The sequence below is a fragment of the Scyliorhinus torazame genome, chromosome 16 (genome assembly GCF_047496885.1).
Source record: "Scyliorhinus torazame isolate Kashiwa2021f chromosome 16, sScyTor2.1, whole genome shotgun sequence".
Classification (NCBI taxonomy): domain Eukaryota; kingdom Metazoa; phylum Chordata; class Chondrichthyes; order Carcharhiniformes; family Scyliorhinidae; genus Scyliorhinus; species Scyliorhinus torazame.
This window is the reverse complement of record NC_092722.1, coordinates 79367104-79389488: the sequence shown is the minus strand read 5'-3', so window position 1 is coordinate 79389488 and position 22385 is coordinate 79367104. Positions and strand designations below refer to the sequence as shown.

Genomic DNA, 22385 nt, shown 5'->3' with positions numbered 1-22385 from the left:
GCGGCAAAAATGGGAGGAGGAATTGGGAGGCAAGGTATGAGGTTGGATTTGGGAAGACGTACTGTGCCAGATCCCCTGGGAATCATAATCACATGGCCTGTTGAAAGTTGGGGGGGTTCTGGGAGGGAGTCACGGATGTATTGTCTCAGGTGTTGGGGATGGTGGTCACGCCATGTCCATGGGTAGGCATTTTTAGAGTGTCTGAGGATCGGGGTGTTCTGGTGGGGAGGGAGGCCGATGTTGTGACTTTCGCCTCCCTGCTGGCCCAAAGGAGAATTTTGCTGAATTGTCGGTCCTCGGACCCACCAAGTCTCGGGTCATGGATGTGGGACCTCACTGTGTTTCTTCATGGAGAGAATTAAGATCGCCATTAGAGGTATGGATGAGGGGTTCTCCATGAGGTGGAAGCTGCTCATTGACTTTTTGAAGAAGTATTAGAGCGTCAAGGGGGCGGGGGTGTTGGGAAGGGCAAGTGAGGGAGGGGGACGGGGTCTAGCAACTATCGGTTATTAAAGGTTAGGGGGTTATTTTATTTTGGTTGAAAAATTCTTTGGGGGTTTGATGGATGTATATATTGGGGGGTGGTTCCTGTTGTGTTATATTGCTATCGTGGTAAAGGCACGTTACTGTATCATAGATTGTTCATTATTGGTTCTTTTTGCCTGCTCCTGTTTTTGTATTTTCTTGATACACCTTCAATAAATTATCCTAAAAAATATATATTTTCTAAATGTTTAGATTTAACATTTAAATTCTCCAGAAGCGATTTGAAGTTTTTTCTGCCCACTCCAGTGCAGTTTCCTCCTCAATAAAATACGCGTTGGGAATTGTTGTGATTGTCCAAGCTTCCCTTTGGGATTTGGGAAGCATTTCATAACACCGTTAAGCGTCGACCAAGAGTCAGAGCGGAATCGTCAGCACAACGGCCACTACTCCCTTCTCTGCTCCCCAATCCCAATCTTCCCCCTCCCCCAGTTAGCTTGACAGAATCAATCATTAAGGTGGGTTACAGCTGTGCACTGAGCGAAACTCGAGGTCGTCGGGAAGAGTCAACGTGGTGATGTTATTTGAAGGATTATCACGGTGTGGAGAGAGGGGAATCTGCAGACATAGATATCATAGAATTTACAGTGCAGAAGGAGGCCATTCGGCCCATCAAGTCTGCACCGGCTCTTGGAAAGAGCACCCTACCCAAGGTCAACACTTCCACCCTATCCCCATAACCCAATAACCCTACCCAACACTAAGGGCCATTTTGGACACTAAGGGCAATTTATCACGGCCAATCCACCTAACCTGCACATCTTTGGACTGTGGGAGGAAACCGGAGCACCCGCAGGAAACCCACGCACACACGGGGAGGATGTGCAGACTCCGCACAGTGACCCAAGCCGGGATCGAACCTGGGACCCTGGAGCTGTGAAGCAATTGTGCTATCCACAATGCTACCGTGCTGCCCATGCTGTACTTGAGTTGCCAGAAGACATTTGATAAGGTGCCACATGAAAGGTTACTGTGGAGGGGGGGGGGGGGCGGGGGGGGGGGGGGGGGGGTAGTGTATTAACATGGATAGATTAGCTGGCTGGAAGAAAACAGAGAGAATGTCTAAATGGGCCTTTGTCAAATTGGCAGGATGTGACAAGTGGAGTTTCTGCGCGGTCTGTGCTGGCACCTCATATCAATGATTTAGACGATAGGAGTGAAGGCATGGTAGGTAAAATTGAGGGCAACACGAAGATAGGCAGGAAAGTATGTTGTGAAGACGGCATACGGAGATTGCAGATGGATACAGATATGTTAAATGAGTGGGCAAAAATCTGGCAGATAAGAGTACAATGGGGAAAATTGCAGAGCTGTTCACTTCGGCAGGAAGAATAAGGATGCAGAGTGTTGTTGAAAGGGAGAATGGCTGCAGGATTTGAGGTGCCGAGGGATCGAGGTGTTCTAGTGCACGAGTCACAACAGATTAGTACGCACGTGCAGCAAAAAATGAAGGAGGTTCATGGAATACGATCCTTTATTACAAGAGGAATTGAACAGAAAAGTAACATTGTAATGCTTCAGTTGTATTGGGCAGTGGTGAGGCCACATCTCGAATACTATTTAAGGAAGGACGTAAGTGAATTGGAGGTGGTTCAGAGGAGGCATACCAGACTGACACCTGGAATAGGTGGGTTGACTTGTGAGGGAAGGCTAGACAGACTGGGCTTGCTTCTGCTGGAGTTTAGAAGATTGAGGACTGAATTGATCGAAGTTTATAAAATCTGGAGGGGTCTTGACAAGGTGGACGTGGAAAGGACATTTCCCCATGTGGGTAAGGTCGGAAATGAGGGCTGGCCCTTTTCAGACAAGAGACGAGGAGAATTATTTTCTCTCAGAGGACTGTGCGAATTTGGAACTCCTTGCCTCAGGGTGTAGAGGCCAGAGGGGGTCACTGAATATTTTTTTAGGAGGAAGTAGATCGATTCTTGTTTGGCGCATTTCCATAGATGTGAGAGAAAGTGGAGATTGAGGAATATTGAGCTGGGTGCATGAGGGGATGAAGGGGAGAGAGAGAGTGTGGGGGTGAGGGATTGGGAAAGGAGATGGCAATGGATAATTGAGGGAAAGATAGGGGAGAGATAGAGTATTCTGGGCTGTCCCCTTCTCCCATAATCTTTGCTCTCCGATAATCTGTCCCTCCAACAGCGGGAACGCTCCAGGATTGACGTGTTGACTCTCGGACACACTCACTCCGGATTCCAGGGTCAACTGAGGTTCCAGCAAACCACCCAAGCGAGGGTCCCTCACACATCAGCCCACCTGGCCTCGAGGGACTGGGCCCTTCCACTCCTCGCCTGTCAGAAGAGAAAGACACGATCAGAGCGAGAAACATAACCCACCAGCCTGATCACCCCCAACCGCATCATACACTCTCTTCCTCCCTAACCCTCTCACATCCCTCATTCACACTCCCTCTCGCGCACTCACCCCCTCGCCCTCACGCTCCACCTTGCCCTCTCATTCCACCTCCTCGTGCTCTCCGCCCAGTTCTCTCTCTCCGCCTCGCCCCCTCGCTATGCCTCGCCCTCTCTCTCCACCTCGCTCCCTCGCTACACCTCGCCCTCTCTCTCTGCCTCGCCCTCTCTCTCTGCCTCGCCCTCTCTCTCTGCCTCGCCCTCTCTCTCTGCCTTGCCCCCTCGCTACGCCTCGCCCTCTCTCTGCCACGCCCCCTCGCTACGCCTCGCCCACTCTCTCTGCCTCGCCCTCACTCTCCGCCTCGCCCTCTCTCTCCGCCTCGCCTTCTCTCTCCGCCTCGCCCTCTCTCTCTGCCTCGCCCTCTCTCTCCGCCTCGCCCTCTCTCTCTGCCTCGCCCTCTCTCTCTGCCTCGCCCTCTCTCTCTACACCTCACCCTCGCTCTCTGCCTCGCCCTCTCTCTCTGCCTCGCCCTCTCTCTCTGCCTCGCCCTCTCTCTACACCTCACCCTCGCTCACTGCCTCGCTCTCTCTCACCGCCTCGCCCTCTCTCTCTGCCTCGCCCTCTCTCTCCGCCTCGCCCTCTCTCTCTGCCTCGCCCTCTCTCTCTGCCTCGCCCTCTCTCTCTACACCTCACCCTCGCTCTCTGCCTCGCCCTCTCTCTCTGCCTCGCCCTCTCTCTCTGCCTCGCCCTCTCTCTACACCTCACCCTCGCTCACTGCCTCGCTCTCTCTCACCGCCTCGCCCTCTCTCTCTGCCTCGCCCTCTCTCTCTGCCTCGCCCTCTCTCTCCGCCTCGCCCTCTCTCTACACCTCGCCCTCTCTCACTGCCTCGCCCTCTCTCTCTGCCTCGCCCCCTCTCTGCCTCGCCCTCTCACTCTGCCTCGCGCTCTCTCTGTCTCCCTCTCTTTGTGACTATGTCTCTCTGTGTGACTGTGTGTCTCTCTGTGTGACTGCGTTCCTCTCTCTCTCTGTGACTGTCTCTCTCTGATTCTGTGACTGTCTCTCTGTCTCACTCTGTGACTGTCTCTCTCTGACTCTGTGACTGTCTCTCTCTCGGACTCTGTGACTCTCTCACTCTCTTTGACTCTGTCACAGTCTCTCTCTGTGACTTTCTCTCTGTATCTCTTACCCAGGAAATTTGCCATCAGTTCAAAACGGTCTGATCCAAAGAACATCTGGGATTCCCCGTTCTGGTGGGTGATGAATGTGGGCATTCCGAATGCCTGTGTGTGGGAGAAATACAGAAACTGAGAAAAGAATGTCCAAAGAGGTCACCAAACAGTCTGTACACCCCAAACACTAAACTCCCAGTACTGTGTAAAGACTCCCAGACAGTGTAAACGCCCCAAACACTAAGGGCGGGATTCTCCCATTCGGCGGCAGAGTGTGCACGCCTTCGGAAACGCCGTCGCGTTTCACGACGGCATGAACGGGCCACTGGGTGTATCGATTCTGGCCCCGAAAGGGGGCCTGCACGGCGCTGGAGCAGTTCCCGCTGCACCAGACGCCCACCCCGGCGCGAACTGTACACGGCGCCAACCCGCGCATGTGCGGTGGCCTCCCTCAACGTGCCGGTCCCGATATAACATGGCGGTGTAGTTCAGGGGCCGGCGCATAAGAAAATAGGCCCGGCATGCGAGAGGCCGGCCTGCCGATTGGTGGGCCCCGGTTGCGGGCAAGGCCCCATCGGAGGCCTCCCTCGGGGTCGGAGACCCCGCCCCCCAGGCCGACCCCCACCCTGTGCGCAGAGATCCCGCCGGCTGCAACCAGTTGTGGAAGGCGCCAGCGGGCCCCTGTCTTTTCAGGGCGGCCGCTCGGCCCATCTGGGATGGAGAATCAGCGGCTCGGCCGCATAGAGCGGCCCGCTACCGGCACTGCGCCAAACGCGGCGGGGCGCGGTGGCGGGGATTCTCCGGCCCGGTGCAGGGCACAGAGAATCCCGTCCCCTATTCACCAAACAGTCAGAACCCGCCAAACAATAATCTCCCCAAACTGCATAAACCCCCCAAACTGTGTAAACTCCCCAAACATTGTAAACCCCCCAAACTGTGTAACCCCTCAAACTGTGTAAACCCCCCAAACTGCATAAACCCCCCAAACTGCATAAACCCCCCAAACTGTGTAAACTCCCCAAACATTGTAAACCCCCCAAACTGTGTAAACCCCCCAAACTGTGTAAACCCCCCAAACTGTGTAACCCCTCAAACTGTGTAAACTCCCCAAACTGCATAAACCCCCCAAACTGCATAAACCCCCCAAACTGTGTAAACCCCTCAAACTGTGTAAACCCCCCAAACTGTGTAACCCCTCAAACTGTGTAAACTCCCCAAACTGCATAAACCCCCCAAACTGTGTAAACCCCCCAAACTGTGTAAACTCCCCAAACTGTGTAAACCCCTCAAACTGTGTAAACCCCTCAAACTGTGTAAACTCCCCAAACTGTGTAAACTCCCCAAACTGTGTAAACCCCTCAAACTGTGTAAACCCCCCAAACTGTGTAAACTCCCCAAACTGTGTAAACCCCTCAAACTGTGTAAACCTCCCAAACTGTGTAAACCCCCCAAACTGTGTAAACTCCCCAAACTGTGTAAACCCCCAAACTGTGTAAACCCCTCAAACTGTGTAAACTCCCCAAACTCTGTAAACCCCCCAATCAGTGAAAACTCCCCAAACTGTGTAAACCCCCCAAACTGTGTAAACCCCTCAAACTGTGTAAACCCCCCAAACTGTGTAAACCCCCCAAACTGTGTAAACCCCCCAAACTGTGTAAACCCCCCAAACTGTGTAAACCCCTGAAACTGTGTAAACCCCCCAAACTGTGTAAACCCCCCAAACTGTGTAAACCCCCCAAACTGTGTAAACCCCTCAAACTGTGTAAACCCCCCAAACTGTGTAAACCCCTCAAACTGTGTAAACCCCCCAAACTGTGTAACCCCTCAAACTGTGTAAACTCCCCAAACTGCATAAACCCCCCAAACTGCATAAACCCCCCAAACTGTGTAAACTCCCCAAACTGTGTAAACTCCCCAAACTGTGTAAACCCCCCAAACTGTGTAAACCCCTCAATCTGTGTAAACCCCCCAAACTGTGTAAACCCCCCAAACTGTGTAAACCCCCAAACTGTGTAAACTCCCCAAACTGTGTAAACTCCCCAAACTGTGTAAACTCCCCAAACTGTGTAAACCCCTCAAACTGTGTAAACCCCCCAAACTGAGTAAACCCCCCAAACTGTGTAAACCCCTCAAACTGTGTAAACTCCCCAAACTGTGTAAACTCCCCAAACTGTGTAAACTCCCCAAACTGTGAAAACCCCCCAAACTGTGTAAACCCCTAAAACTGTGTAAACTCTCCAAACTGCATAAACCCACCAAACTGTGCAAACCCCTCAAACTGTGTAAACCCCCCAAACTGTGTAAACCCCTCAAACTGTGTAAACCCCCCAAACTGCATAAACCCCCCAAACTGTGTAAACCCCTCAAACTGTGTAAACTCCCCAAACTGTGTAAACCCCCCAAACTGTGTAAACCCCTCAAACTGCGTAAACCCCCCAAACTGCATAAACCCCCCAAACTGTGTAAACCCCTCAAAATGTGTAAACTCCTCAAACTGTGTAAACTCCCCAAACTGTGTAAACTCCCCAAACTGTGTAAACCCCTCAAACTGTGTAAACCCCCCAAACTGTGTAAACCCCCCAAACTGCATAAACCCCCCAAACTGTGTAAACCCCTCAAACTGTGTAAACCCCTCAAACTGTGTAAACCCCTCTAACTGTGTAAACCCCCCAAACTGTGTAAACCCCTCAAACTGTGTAAACCCCCCAAACAGTGTAAACCCCCCAAACTGTGTAAACCCCTCAAACTGTGCAAACCCCCCAAACTGTGTAAACCCCCCAAACTGTGTAAACCCCTCAAACTGTGTAAACCTCCCAAATGGTGTAAACCCCCCAAACTGTGTAAACCCCTCAAACTGTGTAAACCCCCCAAACTGCATAAACCCCCAAACTGTGTAAACCCCTCAAACTGTGTAAACTCCCCAAACTGTGTAAACCCCCCAAACTGTGTAAACCCCTCAAACTGTGTAAACCCCCAAACTGCTTAAACCCCCCAAACTGTGTAAACCCCCCAAACTGCATAAACCCCCCAAACTGTGTAAACCCCTCAGACTGTGTAAATTCCCCAAACTGTGTAAACTCCCCAAACTGTATAAACCCCCCAAACTGTGTAATCCCCCAAACTGTGTAAACCCCTCAAACTGTGTAAACCCCCCAAACTGTGTAAACTCCCCAAACTGTGTAAATCCCCCAAACTGTGTAAACCCCTCAAACTGTGTAAACTCCCCAAACTGTGTAAACTCCCCAAACTGCATAAACCCCTCAAACTGTGTAAACTCCCCAAACTGTGTAAACTCCCCAAACTGTATAAACCCCTCAAACTGTGTAAACCCCCCAAACTGTGTAAACCCCTCAAACTGTGTAAACCCCCCAAACTGTGTAAACCCCCCAAACTGTGTAAACCCCTCAATCTGTGTAAACCCCCCAAACTGTGTAAACCCCCCAAACTGTGTAAACCCCCAAACTGTGTAAACTCCCCAAACTGTGTAAACTCCCCAAACTGTGTAAACTCCCCAAACTGTGTAAACCCCTCAAACTGTGTAAACCCCCCAAACTGAGTAAACCCCCCAAACTGTGTAAACCCCTCAAACTGTGTAAACTCCCCAAACTGTGTAAACTCCCCAAACTGTGTAAACTCCCCAAACTGTGAAAACCCCCCAAACTGTGTAAACCCCTAAAACTGTGTAAACTCTCCAAACTGCATAAACCCCCCAAACTGTGCAAACCCCTCAAACTGTGTAAACCCCCCAAACTGTGTAAACCCCTCAAACTGTGTAAACCCCCCAAACTGCATAAACCCCCCAAACTGTGTAAACCCCTCAAACTGTGTAAACTCCCCAAACTGTGTAAACCCCCCAAACTGTGTAAACCCCTCAAACTGCGTAAACCCCCCAAACTGCATAAACCCCCCAAACTGTGTAAACCCCTCAAAATGTGTAAACTCCTCAAACTGTGTAAACTCCCCAAACTGTGTAAACTCCCCAAACTGTGTAAACCCCTCAAACTGTGTAAACCCCCCAAACTGTGTAAACCCCCCAAACTGCATAAACCCCCCAAACTGTGTAAACCCCTCAAACTGTGTAAACCCCTCAAACTGTGTAAACCCCTCTAACTGTGTAAACCCCCCAAACTGTGTAAACCCCTCAAACTGTGTAAACCCCCCAAACAGTGTAAACCCCCCAAACTGTGTAAACCCCTCAAACTGTGCAAACCCCCCAAACTGTGTAAACCCCCCAAACTGTGTAAACCCCTCAAACTGTGTAAACCTCCCAAATGGTGTAAACCCCCCAAACTGTGTAAACCCCTCAAACTGTGTAAACCCCCCAAACTGCATAAACCCCCAAACTGTGTAAACCCCTCAAACTGTGTAAACTCCCCAAACTGTGTAAACCCCCCAAACTGTGTAAACCCCTCAAACTGTGTAAACCCCCAAACTGCTTAAACCCCCCAAACTGTGTAAACCCCCCAAACTGCATAAACCCCCCAAACTGTGTAAACCCCTCAGACTGTGTAAATTCCCCAAACTGTGTAAACTCCCCAAACTGTATAAACCCCCCAAACTGTGTAATCCCCCAAACTGTGTAAACCCCTCAAACTGTGTAAACCCCCCAAACTGTGTAAACTCCCCAAACTGTGTAAATCCCCCAAACTGTGTAAACCCCTCAAACTGTGTAAACTCCCCAAACTGTGTAAACTCCCCAAACTGCATAAACCCCTCAAACTGTGTAAACTCCCCAAACTGTGTAAACTCCCCAAACTGTATAAACCCCTCAAACTGTGTAAACCCCCCAAACTGTGTAAACCCCTCAAACTGTGTAAACCCCCCAAACTGTATAAACCCCTCAAACTGTGTCAACCCCCCAAACTGTGTAAACCCCTCAAACTGTGTGAACCCCCCAAACTGTGTGAACCCCTCAAACTGTGTAAACCCCTCAAACTGTGTAAACCCCTCAAACTGTGTAAACCCCCCAAACTGTGTAAACCTCCGAAACTGTGTAAACTCCCCAAACTGTGTAAACCCCTCAAACTGTGTAAACCCCCCAAACTGTGTAAACCCCTCAAACTGTGTAAACCCCCCAAACTGTGTAAATCCCTTAAACTGTGTAAACCCCCCAAACTGTGTAAACCCCTCAAACTGTGTAAACTCCCCAAACTGTGTAAACCCCCAAAACGGTGTAAACCCCCTCAAACTGTGTTAACCTCCCAAACTGGGTAAACCCCTCAAACTGTATAAACTCCCCAAACTGTGTAAACCACCCAAACTGTGTAAACCCCCCAGACTGTATAAACCCCCAAACTGTGTAAACCCCCCAAACTGTGTACAAAGAACAAAGAACAAAGAAATGTACAGCACAGGAACAGGCCCTTCGGCCCTCCAAGCCCGTGCCAACCATGCTGCCCGACTAAACTACAATCTTCTACACTTCCTGGGTCCGTATCCCTTTATTCCCATCCTATTGATGTATTTGTCAAGATGCCTCTTAAATGTCACTATCGTCCCTGCTTCCACCACCTCCTCCGGTAGCGAGTTCCAGGCACCCACTACCCTCTGCGTAAAAAACTTGCCTCGGACATCTACTCTAAACCTTGCCCCTCTCACCTTAAACCTATGCCCCCCAGTAATTGAACACTCCACCCTGGGGAAAAGCCTCGGACTATCTACTCTGTCTATGCCCCTCATAATTTTATAGACCTCTATAAACCCCCCAAACTGTGTAAACCCCTCAAACTGTGTAAACCCCCCAAACTGTGTAAACCCCTCAAACTGTGTAAACTCCCCAAACTGTGTAAACCCCTCAAACTGTATAAACTCCCCAAACTGTGTAAACCTCCCAAACTGTGTAAACCCCCCAAACTGTGTAAACCCCCCAAACTGTGTAAACCCCTCAAACTGTGTAAACCCCCCAAACTGTGTAAACCCCTCAAACTGTATAAACTCCCCAAACTGTGTAAACCCCCCAAACTGAGTAAACCCCCCAAACTGTGTAAACCCCCCAAACTGTGTAAACCCCTCAAACTGTGTAAACCCCCCAAACTGTGTAAACCCCTCAAACTGTGTAAACCCCCCAAACTGTGTAAACCCCTCAAACTGTGTAAACTCCTCAAACTGTGTAAACTCCCCAAACTGTGTAAACCCCTCAAACTGTGTAAAACCCCCAAACTGCATAAACCCCCAGACTGTGTAAAACACCAAACTGCATAAACCCCCAGACTGTATAAACCCCCCAAACTGTGTAAACTCCTCAAACTGAGTAAACCCCCAAACTGCATAAACCCCCCAAACTGTGTAAACCCCCAAAACGGTGTAAACCCCCCAAACTATGTAAACTCCGCAAACCGTGTAAATCCCCCCCAAACTGTGTAAACCTCCCAAACTGTGTAAACCCCCCAAACTGTGTAAACCCCCCAAACTGTGAAAACTCCTCAAACTGTGTAAATCCCTCCCAAACTGTGTAAATCCCCCCCAAACTGTGTAAACACCCCAAACAGTGTAAACTCCTCAAACTGTGTAAACTCCCCAAACTGTGAAAACCCCTCAAACTGTGTAAACCCCCCAAACTGTGTAAACTCCCCAAACTGTGTAAACCCTCCAAACTGTGTAAACCCCCCAAACTGTGGAAACCCCCCAAACTGTGTAAACTCCCCAAACTGTGTAAACTCCCCAAACTGTGTAAACCCCCCAAACTGTGTAAACCCCCCAAACTGTGTAAACCCCCCAAACTGTGTAAACTCACCAAACTGTGTAAACCCCCCAAACTGTGTAAACCCCCCAAACTGTGTAAACCCCCCAAACTGTGTAAACTCACCAAACTGTGTAAACCCCCCAAACTGTGTAAACCCCCCAAACTGTGTAAACCCCCAAAACGGTGTAAACCCCCCAAACTGTGCAAACCCCCCAAACTGTGTAAACCCCGAACTGTGTAAACCCCCGAAACTGTGTGAACTCCCCAAACTGTGTAAACCCTTCAAACTGTGTAAACCCCTCAAACTGTGTAAACTCCCCAAACTGTGTAAATCCCCCCCAAACTGTGTAAACCCCCCAAACTGTGTAAACCCCCCAAACTGTGTAAACCCTCCAAACTGTGTAAACCCCTCAAACTGTGTAAACCCCTCAAACCGTGTATACCCCTCAAACTGTGTAAACCCCCCAAACTGTGTAAACCCCCAAAACTGTGTAAACCCCTCAAACTGTGTAAACCCCCCAAACTGTGTAAACCCCTCAAACTGTGTAAACCCCCCAAACTGTGTAAACCCCTCAAACTGTGTAAACTCCTCAAACTGTGTAAACTCCCCAAACTGTGTCAACCCCTCAAACTGTGTAAAACCCCCATACTGCATAAACCCCCAGACTGTGTAAAATCCCAAACTGCATAAACCCACAGACTGTGTAAACCCCCCAAACTGTGTAAACTCCTCAAACTGAGTAAATCCCCAAACTGCATAAACCCCCAGACTGTGTAAAACCCCAAACTGCATAAACCCCTAGACGGTATAAACCCCCCAAACTGTGTAAACTCCTCAAACTGAGTAAACCCCCAAACTGCATAAACCCCCCAAACTGTGTAAACCCCCAAAACGGTGTAAACCCCCCAAACTATGTAAACTCCGCAAACCGTGTAAATCCCCCCAAACTGTGTAAACCTCCCAAACTGTGTAAACCCCCCAAACTGTGTAAACCCCCCAAACTGTGAAAACTCCTCAAACTGTGTAAATCCCTCCCAAACTGTGTAAATCCCCCCCAAACTGTGTAAACTCCTCAAACTGTGTAAACTCCCCAAACTGTGTAAACCCCTCAAACTGTGTAAACCCCCCAAACTGTGTAAACTCCCCAAACTGTGTAAACCCTCCAAACTGTGTAAACCCCCCAAACTGTGGAAACCCCCCAAACTGTGTAAACTCCCCAAACTGTGTAAACTCCCCAAACTGTGTAAACCCCCCAAACTGTGTAAACCCCCCAAACTGTGTAAACCCCCCAAACTGTGTAAACTCACCAAACTGTGTAAACCCCCCAAACTGTGTAAACCCCCCAAACTGTGTAAACTCACCAAACTGTGTAAACCCCCCAAACTGTGTAAACCCCCCAAACTGTGTAAACCCCCAAAACGGTGTAAACCCCCCAAACTGTGCAAACCCCCCAAACTGTGTAAACCCCAAACTGTGTAAACCCCCAAAATGTGTAAACTCCACAAAATGTGTAAACACCTCAAACTGTGTAAACCCCTCAAACTGTGTAAACTCCCCAAACTGTGTAAATCCCACCCAAACTGTGTAAACCCCCCAAACTGTGTAAACCCCCCAAACTGTGTAAACCCTCCAAACTGTGTAAACCCCTCAAACTGTGTAAACCCCTCAAACCGTGTAAACCCCTCAAACCGTGTAAACCCCCCAAACTGGGTAAACCCCCCAAACTGTGTAAACCCCTCAAACTGTGTAAACCCCCCAAACTGTGTAAACCCCTCAAACTGTGTAAACCCCCCAAACTGTGTAAACCCCACAAACTGTGTAAACTCCTCAAACTGTGTAAACTCCCCAAACTGTGTAAACCCCTCAAACTGTGTAAAACCCCCATACTGCATAAACCCCCAGACTGTGTAAAACCCCCAAACTGTGTAAACCCCCCAAACTGTGTAAACCCGTCAAATTGCGTAAACCCCCCAAACTGTGTAAACTCCTCAAACTGTGTAAATCCCTCCCAAACTGTGTAAATCCCCCCCAAACTGCGTAAACTCCTCAAACTGTGTAACTCCCCAAACTGTGTAAACCCCTCAAACTGTGTAAACCCCCCAAACTGTGTAAACTCCCCAAACTGTGTAAACCCCCCAAACTGTGGAAACCCCCCAAACTGTGTAAACTCCCCAAACTGTGTAAACCCCCCAAACTGTGTAAACCCCCCAAACTGTGTCAACCCCTCAAACTGTGTAAACCCCTCAAACTGTGTAAAATCCCCAAACTGTGTAAATCCCCCCCAAACTGTGTAAACCCCCCAAACTGTGTAAACCCCTCAAACTGTGTAAACCCCTCAAACTGTATAAACTCCCAAACTGTGTAAACCCCCCAAACTGTGTAAACTCCTCAAACTGTGTAAACTCCCCAAACTGTGTAAATCCCTCCCAAACTGTGTAAATCCACCCCAAACTGTGTAAATCCCCCTCAAACTGTGTAAACCCCCCAAACTGTGTAAACTCCTCAAACTGTGTAAACTCCCCAAACTGTGTAAACGCCTCAAACTGTGTAAACCCCCCAAACTGTGTAAGCGCCCCAAACTGTGTAAACCCTCCAAACTGTGTAAACCCCCCAAACTGTGGAAACCCCCCAAACTGTGTAAACTCCCCAAACTGTGTAAACCCCCCAAACTGTGTAAACCCCCCAAACTGTGTAAACCCCCCAAACTGTGTAAACCCCCAAAATGGCGTAACCCCCCCAAACTGTGCAAACCCCAAACTGTGTAAACCCCCCAAACTGTGTAAACTCCCCAAACTGTGTCAACCCCTCAAACTGTGTAAACCCCTCAAACTGTGTAAAATCCCCAAACTGTGTAAATCCCCCCCAAACTGTGTAAACCCCCCAAACTGTGTAAACCCCCCAAACTGTGTAAACCCCTCAAACTGTGTAACCCCCTCAAACTGTATAAACTCCCAAACTGTGTAAACCCCCCAAACTGTGTAAACTCCTCAAACTGTGTAAACTCCCCAAACTGTGTAAATCCCTCCCAAACTGTGTAAATCCACCCCAAACTGTGTAAATCCCCCTCAAACTGTGTAAACCCCCCAAACTGTGTAAACTCCTCAAACTGTGTAAACTCCCCAAACTGTGTAAACGCCTCAAACTGTGTAAACCCCACAAACTGTGTAAACTCCCCAAACTGTGTAAACCCTCCAAACTGTGTAAACCCCTCAAACGGTGTAAACCCCTCAAACCGTGTAAACCCCTCAAACTGTGTAAACCCCCCAAACTGTGTAAACCCCCCGAACTGTGTAAACCCCTCAAACTGTGTAAACCCCCCAAACTGTGTAAACCCCTCAAACTGTGTAAACCCCCCAAACTGTGTAAACCCCTCAAACTGTGTAAACTCGTCAAACTGTGTAAACTCCCCAAACTGTGTAAACCCCTCAAACTGTATAAAACCCCCATACTGCATAAACCCCCAGACTGTGTAAAACCCCCAAACTGCATAAACCCCCAGACTGTGTAAACCCCCCAAACTGTGTAAACTCTTCAAACTGAGTAAACCATCCAAACTGCATAAACCCCCCAAACTGTGTAAACCCTCCAAACTGTGTAAACCCCCAAAACGGTGTAAACCCCCCAAACTGTGTAAACTCCTCAAACTGTGTAAATCCCTCCCAAACTGTGTAAATCCTCCCCAAACTGTGTAAACCCCCCAAACTGCGTAAACTCCTCAAACTGTGTAAACTCCCCAAACTGTGTAAACCCCTCAAACTGTGTAAACCCCCCAAACTGTGTAAACTCCCCAAACTGTGTTAACCCTCCAAACTGTGTAAACCCCCCAAGCTGTGTAAACCCCCCAAACTGTGTAAACCCCCCAAACTGTGTAAACTCACCAAACTGTGTAAACCCCCCAAACTGTGTAAACCCCCCAAACTGTGCAAACCCCCCAAACTGTGTAAACCCCAAACTGTGTAAACCCCCCAAACTGTGTAAACTCCCCAAACTGTGTAAACCCCTCAAACTGCATTAACCCCCCAAACTGTGTAAACCCCCAAAACGGTGTAAACCCCCCAAACTATGTAAACTCCGCAAACCGTGTAAATCCCCCCCAAACTGTGTAAACTCACCAAACTGTGTAAACCCCCCAAACTGTGTAAACCCCCCAAACTGTGTAAACCCCCCAAACTGTGTAAACTCACCAAACTGTGTAAACCCCCCAAACTGTGTAAACCCCCCAAACTGTGTAAACCCCCAAAACGGTGTAAACCCCCCAAACTGTGCAAACCCCCCAAACTGTGTAAACCCCGAACTGTGTAAACCCCCGAAACTGTGTGAACTCCCCAAACTGTGTAAACCCTTCAAACTGTGTAAACCCCTCAAACTGTGTAAACTCCCCAAACTGTGTAAATCCCCCCCAAACTGTGTAAACCCCCCAAACTGTGTAAACCCCCCAAACTGTGTAAACCCTCCAAACTGTGTAAACCCCTCAAACTGTGTAAACCCCTCAAACCGTGTATACCCCTCAAACTGTGTAAACCCCCCAAACTGTGTAAACCCCCAAAACTGTGTAAACCCCTCAAACTGTGTAAACCCCCCAAACTGTGTAAACCCCTCAAACTGTGTAAACCCCCCAAACTGTGTAAACCCCTCAAACTGTGTAAACTCCTCAAACTGTGTAAACTCCCCAAACTGTGTAAACCCCTCAAACTGTGTAAAACCCCCATACTGCATAAACCCCCAGACTGTGTAAAATCCCAAACTGCATAAACCCACAGACTGTGTAAACCCCCCAAACTGTGTAAACTCCTCAAACTGAGTAAATCCCCAAACTGCATAAACCCCCAGACTGTGTAAAACCCCAAACTGCATAAACCCCTAGACGGTATAAACCCCCCAAACTGTGTAAACTCCTCAAACTGAGTAAACCCCCAAACTGCATAAACCCCCCAAACTGTGTAAACCCCCAAAACGGTGTAAACCCCCCAAACTATGTAAACTCCGCAAACCGTGTAAATCCCCCCAAACTGTGTAAACCTCCCAAACTGTGTAAACCCCCCAAACTGTGTAAACCCCCCAAACTGTGAAAACTCCTCAAACTGTGTAAATCCCTCCCAAACTGTGTAAATCCCCCCCAAACTGTGTAAACCCCCCAAACTGTGTAAACTCCTCAAACTGTGTAAACTCCCCAAACTGTGTAAACCCCTCAAACTGTGTAAACCCCCCAAACTGTGTAAACTCCCCAAACTGTGTAAACCCTCCAAACTGTGTAAACCCCCCAAACTGTGGAAACCCCCCAAACTGTGTAAACTCCCCAAACTGTGTAAACTCCCCAAACTGTGTAAACCCCCCAAACTGTGTAAACCCCCCAAACTGTGTAAACCCCCCAAACTGTGTAAACTCACCAAACTGTGTAAACCCCCCAAACTGTGTAAACCCCCCAAACTGTGTAAACTCACCAAACTGTGTAAACCCCCCAAACTGTGTAAACCCCCCAAACTGTGTAAACCCCCAAAACGGTGTAAACCCCCCAAACTGTGCAAACCCCCCAAACTGTGTAAACCCCAAACTGTGTAAACCCCCAAAATGTGTAAACTCCACAAAATGTGTAAACACCTCAAACTGTGTAAACCCCTCAAACTGTGTAAACTCCCCAAACTGTGTAAATCCCACCCAAACTGTGTAAACCCCCCAAACTGTGTAAACCCCCCAAACTGTGTAAACCCCCCAAACTGTGTAAACCCTCCAAACTGTGTAAACCCCTCAAACTGTGTAAACCCCTCAAACCGTGTAAACCCCTCAAACCGTGTAAACCCCCCAAACTGGGTAAACCCCCCAAACTGTGTAAACCCCTCAAACTGTGTAAACCCCCCAAACTGTGTAAACCCCTCAAACTGTGTAAACCCCCCAAACTGTGTAAACCCCACAAACTGTGTAAACTCCTCAAACTGTGTAAACTCCCCAAACTGTGTAAACCCCTCAAACTGTGTAAAACCCCCATACTGCATAAACCCCCAGACTGTGTAAAACCCCCAAACTGTGTAAACCCCCCAAACTGTGTAAACCCGTCAAATTGCGTAAACCCCCCAAACTGTGTAAACTCCTCAAACTGTGTAAATCCCTCCCAAACTGTGTAAATCCCCCCCAAACTGCGTAAACTCCTCAAACTGTGTAACTCCCCAAACTGTGTAAACCCCTCAAACTGTGTAAACCCCCCAAACTGTGTAAACTCCCCAAACTGTGTAAACCCCCCAAACTGTGGAAACCCCCCAAACTGTGTAAACTCCCCAAACTGTGTAAACCCCCCAAACTGTGTAAACCCCCCAAACTGTGTAAACCCCCCAAACGGTGGAAACCCCCCAAACTGTGCAAACCCCCCAAATTGTGTAAACCCCAAACTGTGTAAACCCCCCAAACTGTGTAAACTCCCCAAACTGTGTCAACCCCTCAAACTGTGTAAACCCCTCAAACTGTGTAAAATCCCCAAACTGTGTAAATCCCCCCCAAACTGTGTAAACCCCCCAAACTGTGTAAACCCCTCAAACTGTGTAAACCCCTCAAACTGTATAAACTCCCAAACTGTGTAAACCCCCCAAACTGTGTAAACTCCTCAAACTGTGTAAACTCCCCAAACTGTGTAAATCCCTCCCAAACTGTGTAAATCCACCCCAAACTGTGTAAATCCCCCTCAAACTGTGTAAACCCCCCAAACTGTGTAAACTCCTCAAACTGTGTAAACTCCCCAAACTGTGTAAACGCCTCAAACTGTGTAAACCCCCCAAACTGTGTAAGCGCCCCAAACTGTGTAAACCCTCCAAACTGTGTAAACCCCCCAAACTGTGGAAACCCCCCAAACTGTGTAAACTCCCCAAACTGTGTAAACCCCCCAAACTGTGTAAACCCCCCAAACTGTGTAAACCCCCCAAACTGTGTAAACCCCCAAAATGGCGTAAACCCCCCAAACTGTGCAAACCCCAAACTGTGTAAACCCCCCAAACTGTGTAAACTCCCCAAACTGTGTCAACCCCTCAAACTGTGTAAACCCCTCAAACTGTGTAAAATCCCCAAACTGTGTAAATCCCCCCCAAACTGTGTAAACCCCCCAAACTGTGTAAACCCCCCAAACTGTGTAAACCCCTCAAACTGTGTAACCCCCTCAAACTGTATAAACCCCCAAACTGTGTAAACCCCCCAAACTGTGTAAACTCCTCAAACTGTGTAAACTCCCCAAACTGTGTAAATCCCTCCCAAACTGTGTAAATCCACCCCAAACTGTGTAAATCCCCCTCAAACTGTGTAAACCCCCCAAACTGTGTAAACTCCTCAAACTGTGTAAACTCCCCAAACTGTGTAAACGCCTCAAACTGTGTAAACCCCCCAAACTGTGTAAACTCCCCAAACTGTGTAAACCCTCCAAACTGTGTAAACCCCTCAAACGGTGTAAACCCCTCAAACCGTGTAAACCCCTCAAACTGTGTAAACCCCCCAAACTGTGTAAACCCCCCGAACTGTGTAAACCCCTCAAACTGTGTAAACCCCCCAAACTGTGTAAACCCCTCAAACTGTGTAAACCCCCCAAACTGTGTAAACCCCTCAAACTGTGTAAACTCGTCAAACTGTGTAAACTCCCCAAACTGTGTAAACCCCTCAAACTGTATAAAACCCCCATACTGCATAAACCCCCAGACTGTGTAAAACCCCCAAACTGCATAAACCCCCAGACTGTGTAAACCCCCCAAACTGTGTAAACTCTTCAAACTGAGTAAACCATCCAAACTGCATAAACCCCCCAAACTGTGTAAACCCTCCAAACTGTGTAAACCCCCAAAACGGTGTAAACCCCCCAAACTGTGTAAACTCCTCAAACTGTGTAAATCCCTCCCAAACTGTGTAAATCCTCCCCAAACTGTGTAAACCCCCCAAACTGCGTAAACTCCTCAAACTGTGTAAACTCCCCAAACTGTGTAAACCCCTCAAACTGTGTAAACCCCCCAAACTGTGTAAACTCCCCAAACTGTGTTAACCCTCCAAACTGTGTAAACCCCCCAAGCTGTGTAAACCCCCCAAACTGTGTAAACCCCCCAAACTGTGTAAACTCACCAAACTGTGTAAACCCCCCAAACTGTGTAAACCCCCCAAACTGTGCAAACCCCCCAAACTGTGTAAACCCCAAACTGTGTAAACCCCCCAAACTGTGTAAACTCCCCAAACTGTGTAAACCCCTCAAACTGCATTAACCCCCCAAACTGTGTAAACTCCCCAAACTGTGTAAACGCCTCAAACTGTGTAAACCCCCCAAACTGTGTAAACTCCCCAAACTGTGTAAACCCTCCAAACTGTGTAAACCCCTCAAACGGTGTAAACCCCTCAAACCGTGTAAACCCCTCAAACTGTGTAAACCCCCAAAACGGTGTAAACCCCCCAAACTGTGTAAACTCCTCAAACTGTGTAAATCCCTCCCAAACTGTGTAAATCCTCCCCAAACTGTGTAAACCCCCCAAACTGCGTAAACTCCTCAAACTGTGTAAACTCCCCAAACTGTGTAAACCCTCCAAACTGTGTAAACCCCCCAAACTGTGGAAACCCCCCAAACTGTGTAAACTCCCCAAACTGTGTAAACTCACCAAACTGTGTAAACCCCCCAAACTGTGTAAACCCCCCAAACTGTGTAAACCCCCCAAACTGTGTAAACTCACCAAACTGTGTAAACCCCCCAAACTGTGTAAACCCCCCAAACTGTGTAAACCCCCCAAACTGTGTAAACTCACCAAACTGTGTAAACCCCCCAAACTGTGTAAACCACCCAAACTGTGTAAACCCCCAAAACGATGTAAACCCCCCAAACTGTGCAAACCCCCCAAACTGTGTAAACCCCGAACTGTGTAAACCCCCGAAACTGTGTGAACTCCCCAAACTGTGTAAACCCTTCAAACTGTGTAAACCCCTCAAACTGTGTAAACTCCCCAAACTGTGTAAATCCCCCCCAAACTGTGTAAACCCCCCAAACTGTGTAAACCCCCCAAACTGTGTAAACCCTCCAAACTGTGTAAACCCCTCAAACTGTGTAAACCCCTCAAACCGTGTATACCCCTCAAACTGTGTAAACCCCCCAAACTGTGTAAACCCCCAAAACTGTGTAAACCCCTCAAACTGTGTAAACCCCCCAAACTGTGTAAACCCCTCAAACTGTGTAAACCCCCCAAACTGTGTAAACCCCTCAAACTGTGTAAACTCCTCAAACTGTGTAAACTCCCCAAACTGTGTAAACCCCTCAAACTGTGTAAAACCCCCATACTGCATAAACCCCCAGACTGTGTAAAACTCCCAAACTGCATAAACCCACAGACTGTGTAAACCCCCCAAACTGTGTAAACTCCTCAAACTGAGTAAATCCCCAAACTGCATAAACCCCCAGACTGTGTAAAACCCCAAACTGCATAAACCCCTAGACGGTATAAACCCCCCAAACTGTGTAAACTCCTCAAACTGAGTAAACCCCCAAACTGCATAAACCCCCCAAACTGTGTAAACCCCCAAAACGGTGTAAACCCCCCAAACTATGTAAACTCCGCAAACCGTGTAAATCCCCCCAAACTGTGTAAACCTCCCAAACTGTGTAAACCCCCCAAACTGTGTAAACCCCCCAAACTGTGAAAACTCCTCAAACTGTGTAAATCCCTCCCAAACTGTGTAAATCCCCCCCAAACTGTGTAAACCCCCCAAACTGTGTAAACTCCTCAAACTGTGTAAACTCCCCAAACTGTGTAAACCCCTCAAACTGTGTAAACCCCCCAAACTGTGTAAACTCCCCAAACTGTGTAAACCCTCCAAACTGTGTAAACCCCCCAAACTGTGGAAACCCCCCAAACTGTGTAAACTCCCCAAACTGTGTAAACTCCCCAAACTGTGTAAACCCCCCAAACTGTGTAAACCCCCCAAACTGTGTAACTCACCAAACTGTGTAAACCCCCCAAACTGTGTAAACCCCCCAAACTGTGTAAACCCCCCAAACTGTGTAAACTCACCAAACTGTGTAAACCCCCCAAACTGTGTAAACCCCCCAAACTGTGTAAACCCCCAAAACGGTGTAAACCCCCCAAACTGTGCAAACCCCCCAAACTGTGTAAACCCCAAACTGTGTAAACCCCCAAAATGTGTAAACTCCACAAAATGTGTAAACACCTCAAACTGTGTAAACCCCTCAAACTGTGTAAACTCCCCAAACTGTGTAAATCCCACCCAAACTGTGTAAACCCCCCAAACTGTGTAAACCCCCCAAACTGTGTAAACCCTCCAAACTGTGTAAACCCCTCAAACTGTGTAAACCCCTCAAACCGTGTAAACCCCTCAAACTGTGTAAACCCCCCAAACTGTGTAAACCCCCCAAACTGTGTAAACCCCTCAAACTGTGTAAACCCCCCAAACTGTGTAAACCCCTCAAACTGTGTAAACCCCCCAAACTGTGTAAACCCCACAAACTGTGTAAACTCCTCAAACTGTGTAAACTCCCCAAACTGTGTAAACCCCTCAAACTGTGTAAAACCCCCATACTGCATAAACCCCCAGACTGTGTAAAACCCCCAAACTGTGTAAACCCCCCAAACTGTGTAAACCCGTCAAATTGCGTAAACCCCCCAAACTGTGTAAACTCCTCAAACTGTGTAAATCCCTCCCAAACTGTGTAAATCCCCCCCAAACTGCGTAAACTCCTCAAACTGTGTAACTCCCCAAACTGTGTAAACCCCTCAAACTGTGTAAACCCCCCAAACTGTGTAAACTCCCCAAACTGTGTAAACCCTCCAAACTGTGTAAACCCCCCAAACTGTGGAAACCCCCCAAACTGTGTAAACTCCCCAAACTGTGTAAACCCCCCAAACTGTGTAAACCCCCCAAACTGTGTAAACCCCCCAAACTGTGTAAACCCCCCAAACTGTGCAAACCCCCCAAATTGTGTAAACCCCAAACTGTGTAAACCCCCCAAACTGTGTAAACTCCCCAAACTGTGTCAAACCCTCAAACTGTGTAAACCCCTCAAACTGTGTAAAATCCCCAAACTGTGTAAATCCCCCCCAAACTGTGTAAACCCCCCAAACTGTGTAAACCCCTCAAACTGTGTAAACCCCTCAAACTGTATAAACTCCCAAACTGTGTAAACCCCCCAAACTGTGTAAACTCCTCAAACTGTGTAAACTCCCCAAACTGTGTAAATCCCTCCCAAACTGTGTAAATCCACCCCAAACTGTGTAAATCCCCCTCAAACTGTGTAAACCCCCCAAACTGTGTAAACTCCTCAAACTGTGTAAACTCCCCAAACTGAGTAAACGCCTCAAACTGTGTAAACCCCCCAAACTGTGTAAACGCCCCAAACTGTGTAAACCCTCCAAACTGTGTAAACCCCCCAAACTGTGGAAACCCCCCAAACTGTGTAAACTCCCCAAACTGTGTAAACCCCCCAAACTGTGTAAACCCCCCAAACTGTGTAAACCCCCCAAACTGTGTAAACCCCCAAAACGGTGTAAACCCCCCAAACTGTGCAAACCCCAAACTGTGTAAACCCCCCAAACTGTGTAAACTCCCCAAACTGTGTCAACCCCTCAAACTGTGTAAACCCCTCAAACTGTGTAAAATCCCCAAACTGTGTAAATCCCCCCC

General features: G+C 48.4%; 1 protein-coding gene across 5 annotated transcripts in view; it reads right to left on the bottom strand.

Moving 5' to 3' along the window:
- Window positions 1-1999: 1999 nt before the first annotated feature.
- Window positions 2000-22385, bottom strand: part of LOC140392896 (glutathione S-transferase kappa 1-like) — an 80129-nt gene continuing 59743 nt past the window's right edge. For all 5 annotated transcript variants that reach the window (XM_072478662.1, XM_072478664.1, XM_072478663.1 and 2 more), the window contains exons 8-9: window positions 4086-4179; window positions 2000-2837 (exon numbers count right to left, since the gene is read on the bottom strand). In XM_072478662.1, the coding sequence (XP_072334763.1) occupies window positions 2794-2837; window positions 4086-4179 (138 nt within the window). In that variant the 3' untranslated portion in view covers window positions 2000-2793. The remainder of the gene's footprint in view (window positions 2838-4085; window positions 4180-22385) is intronic.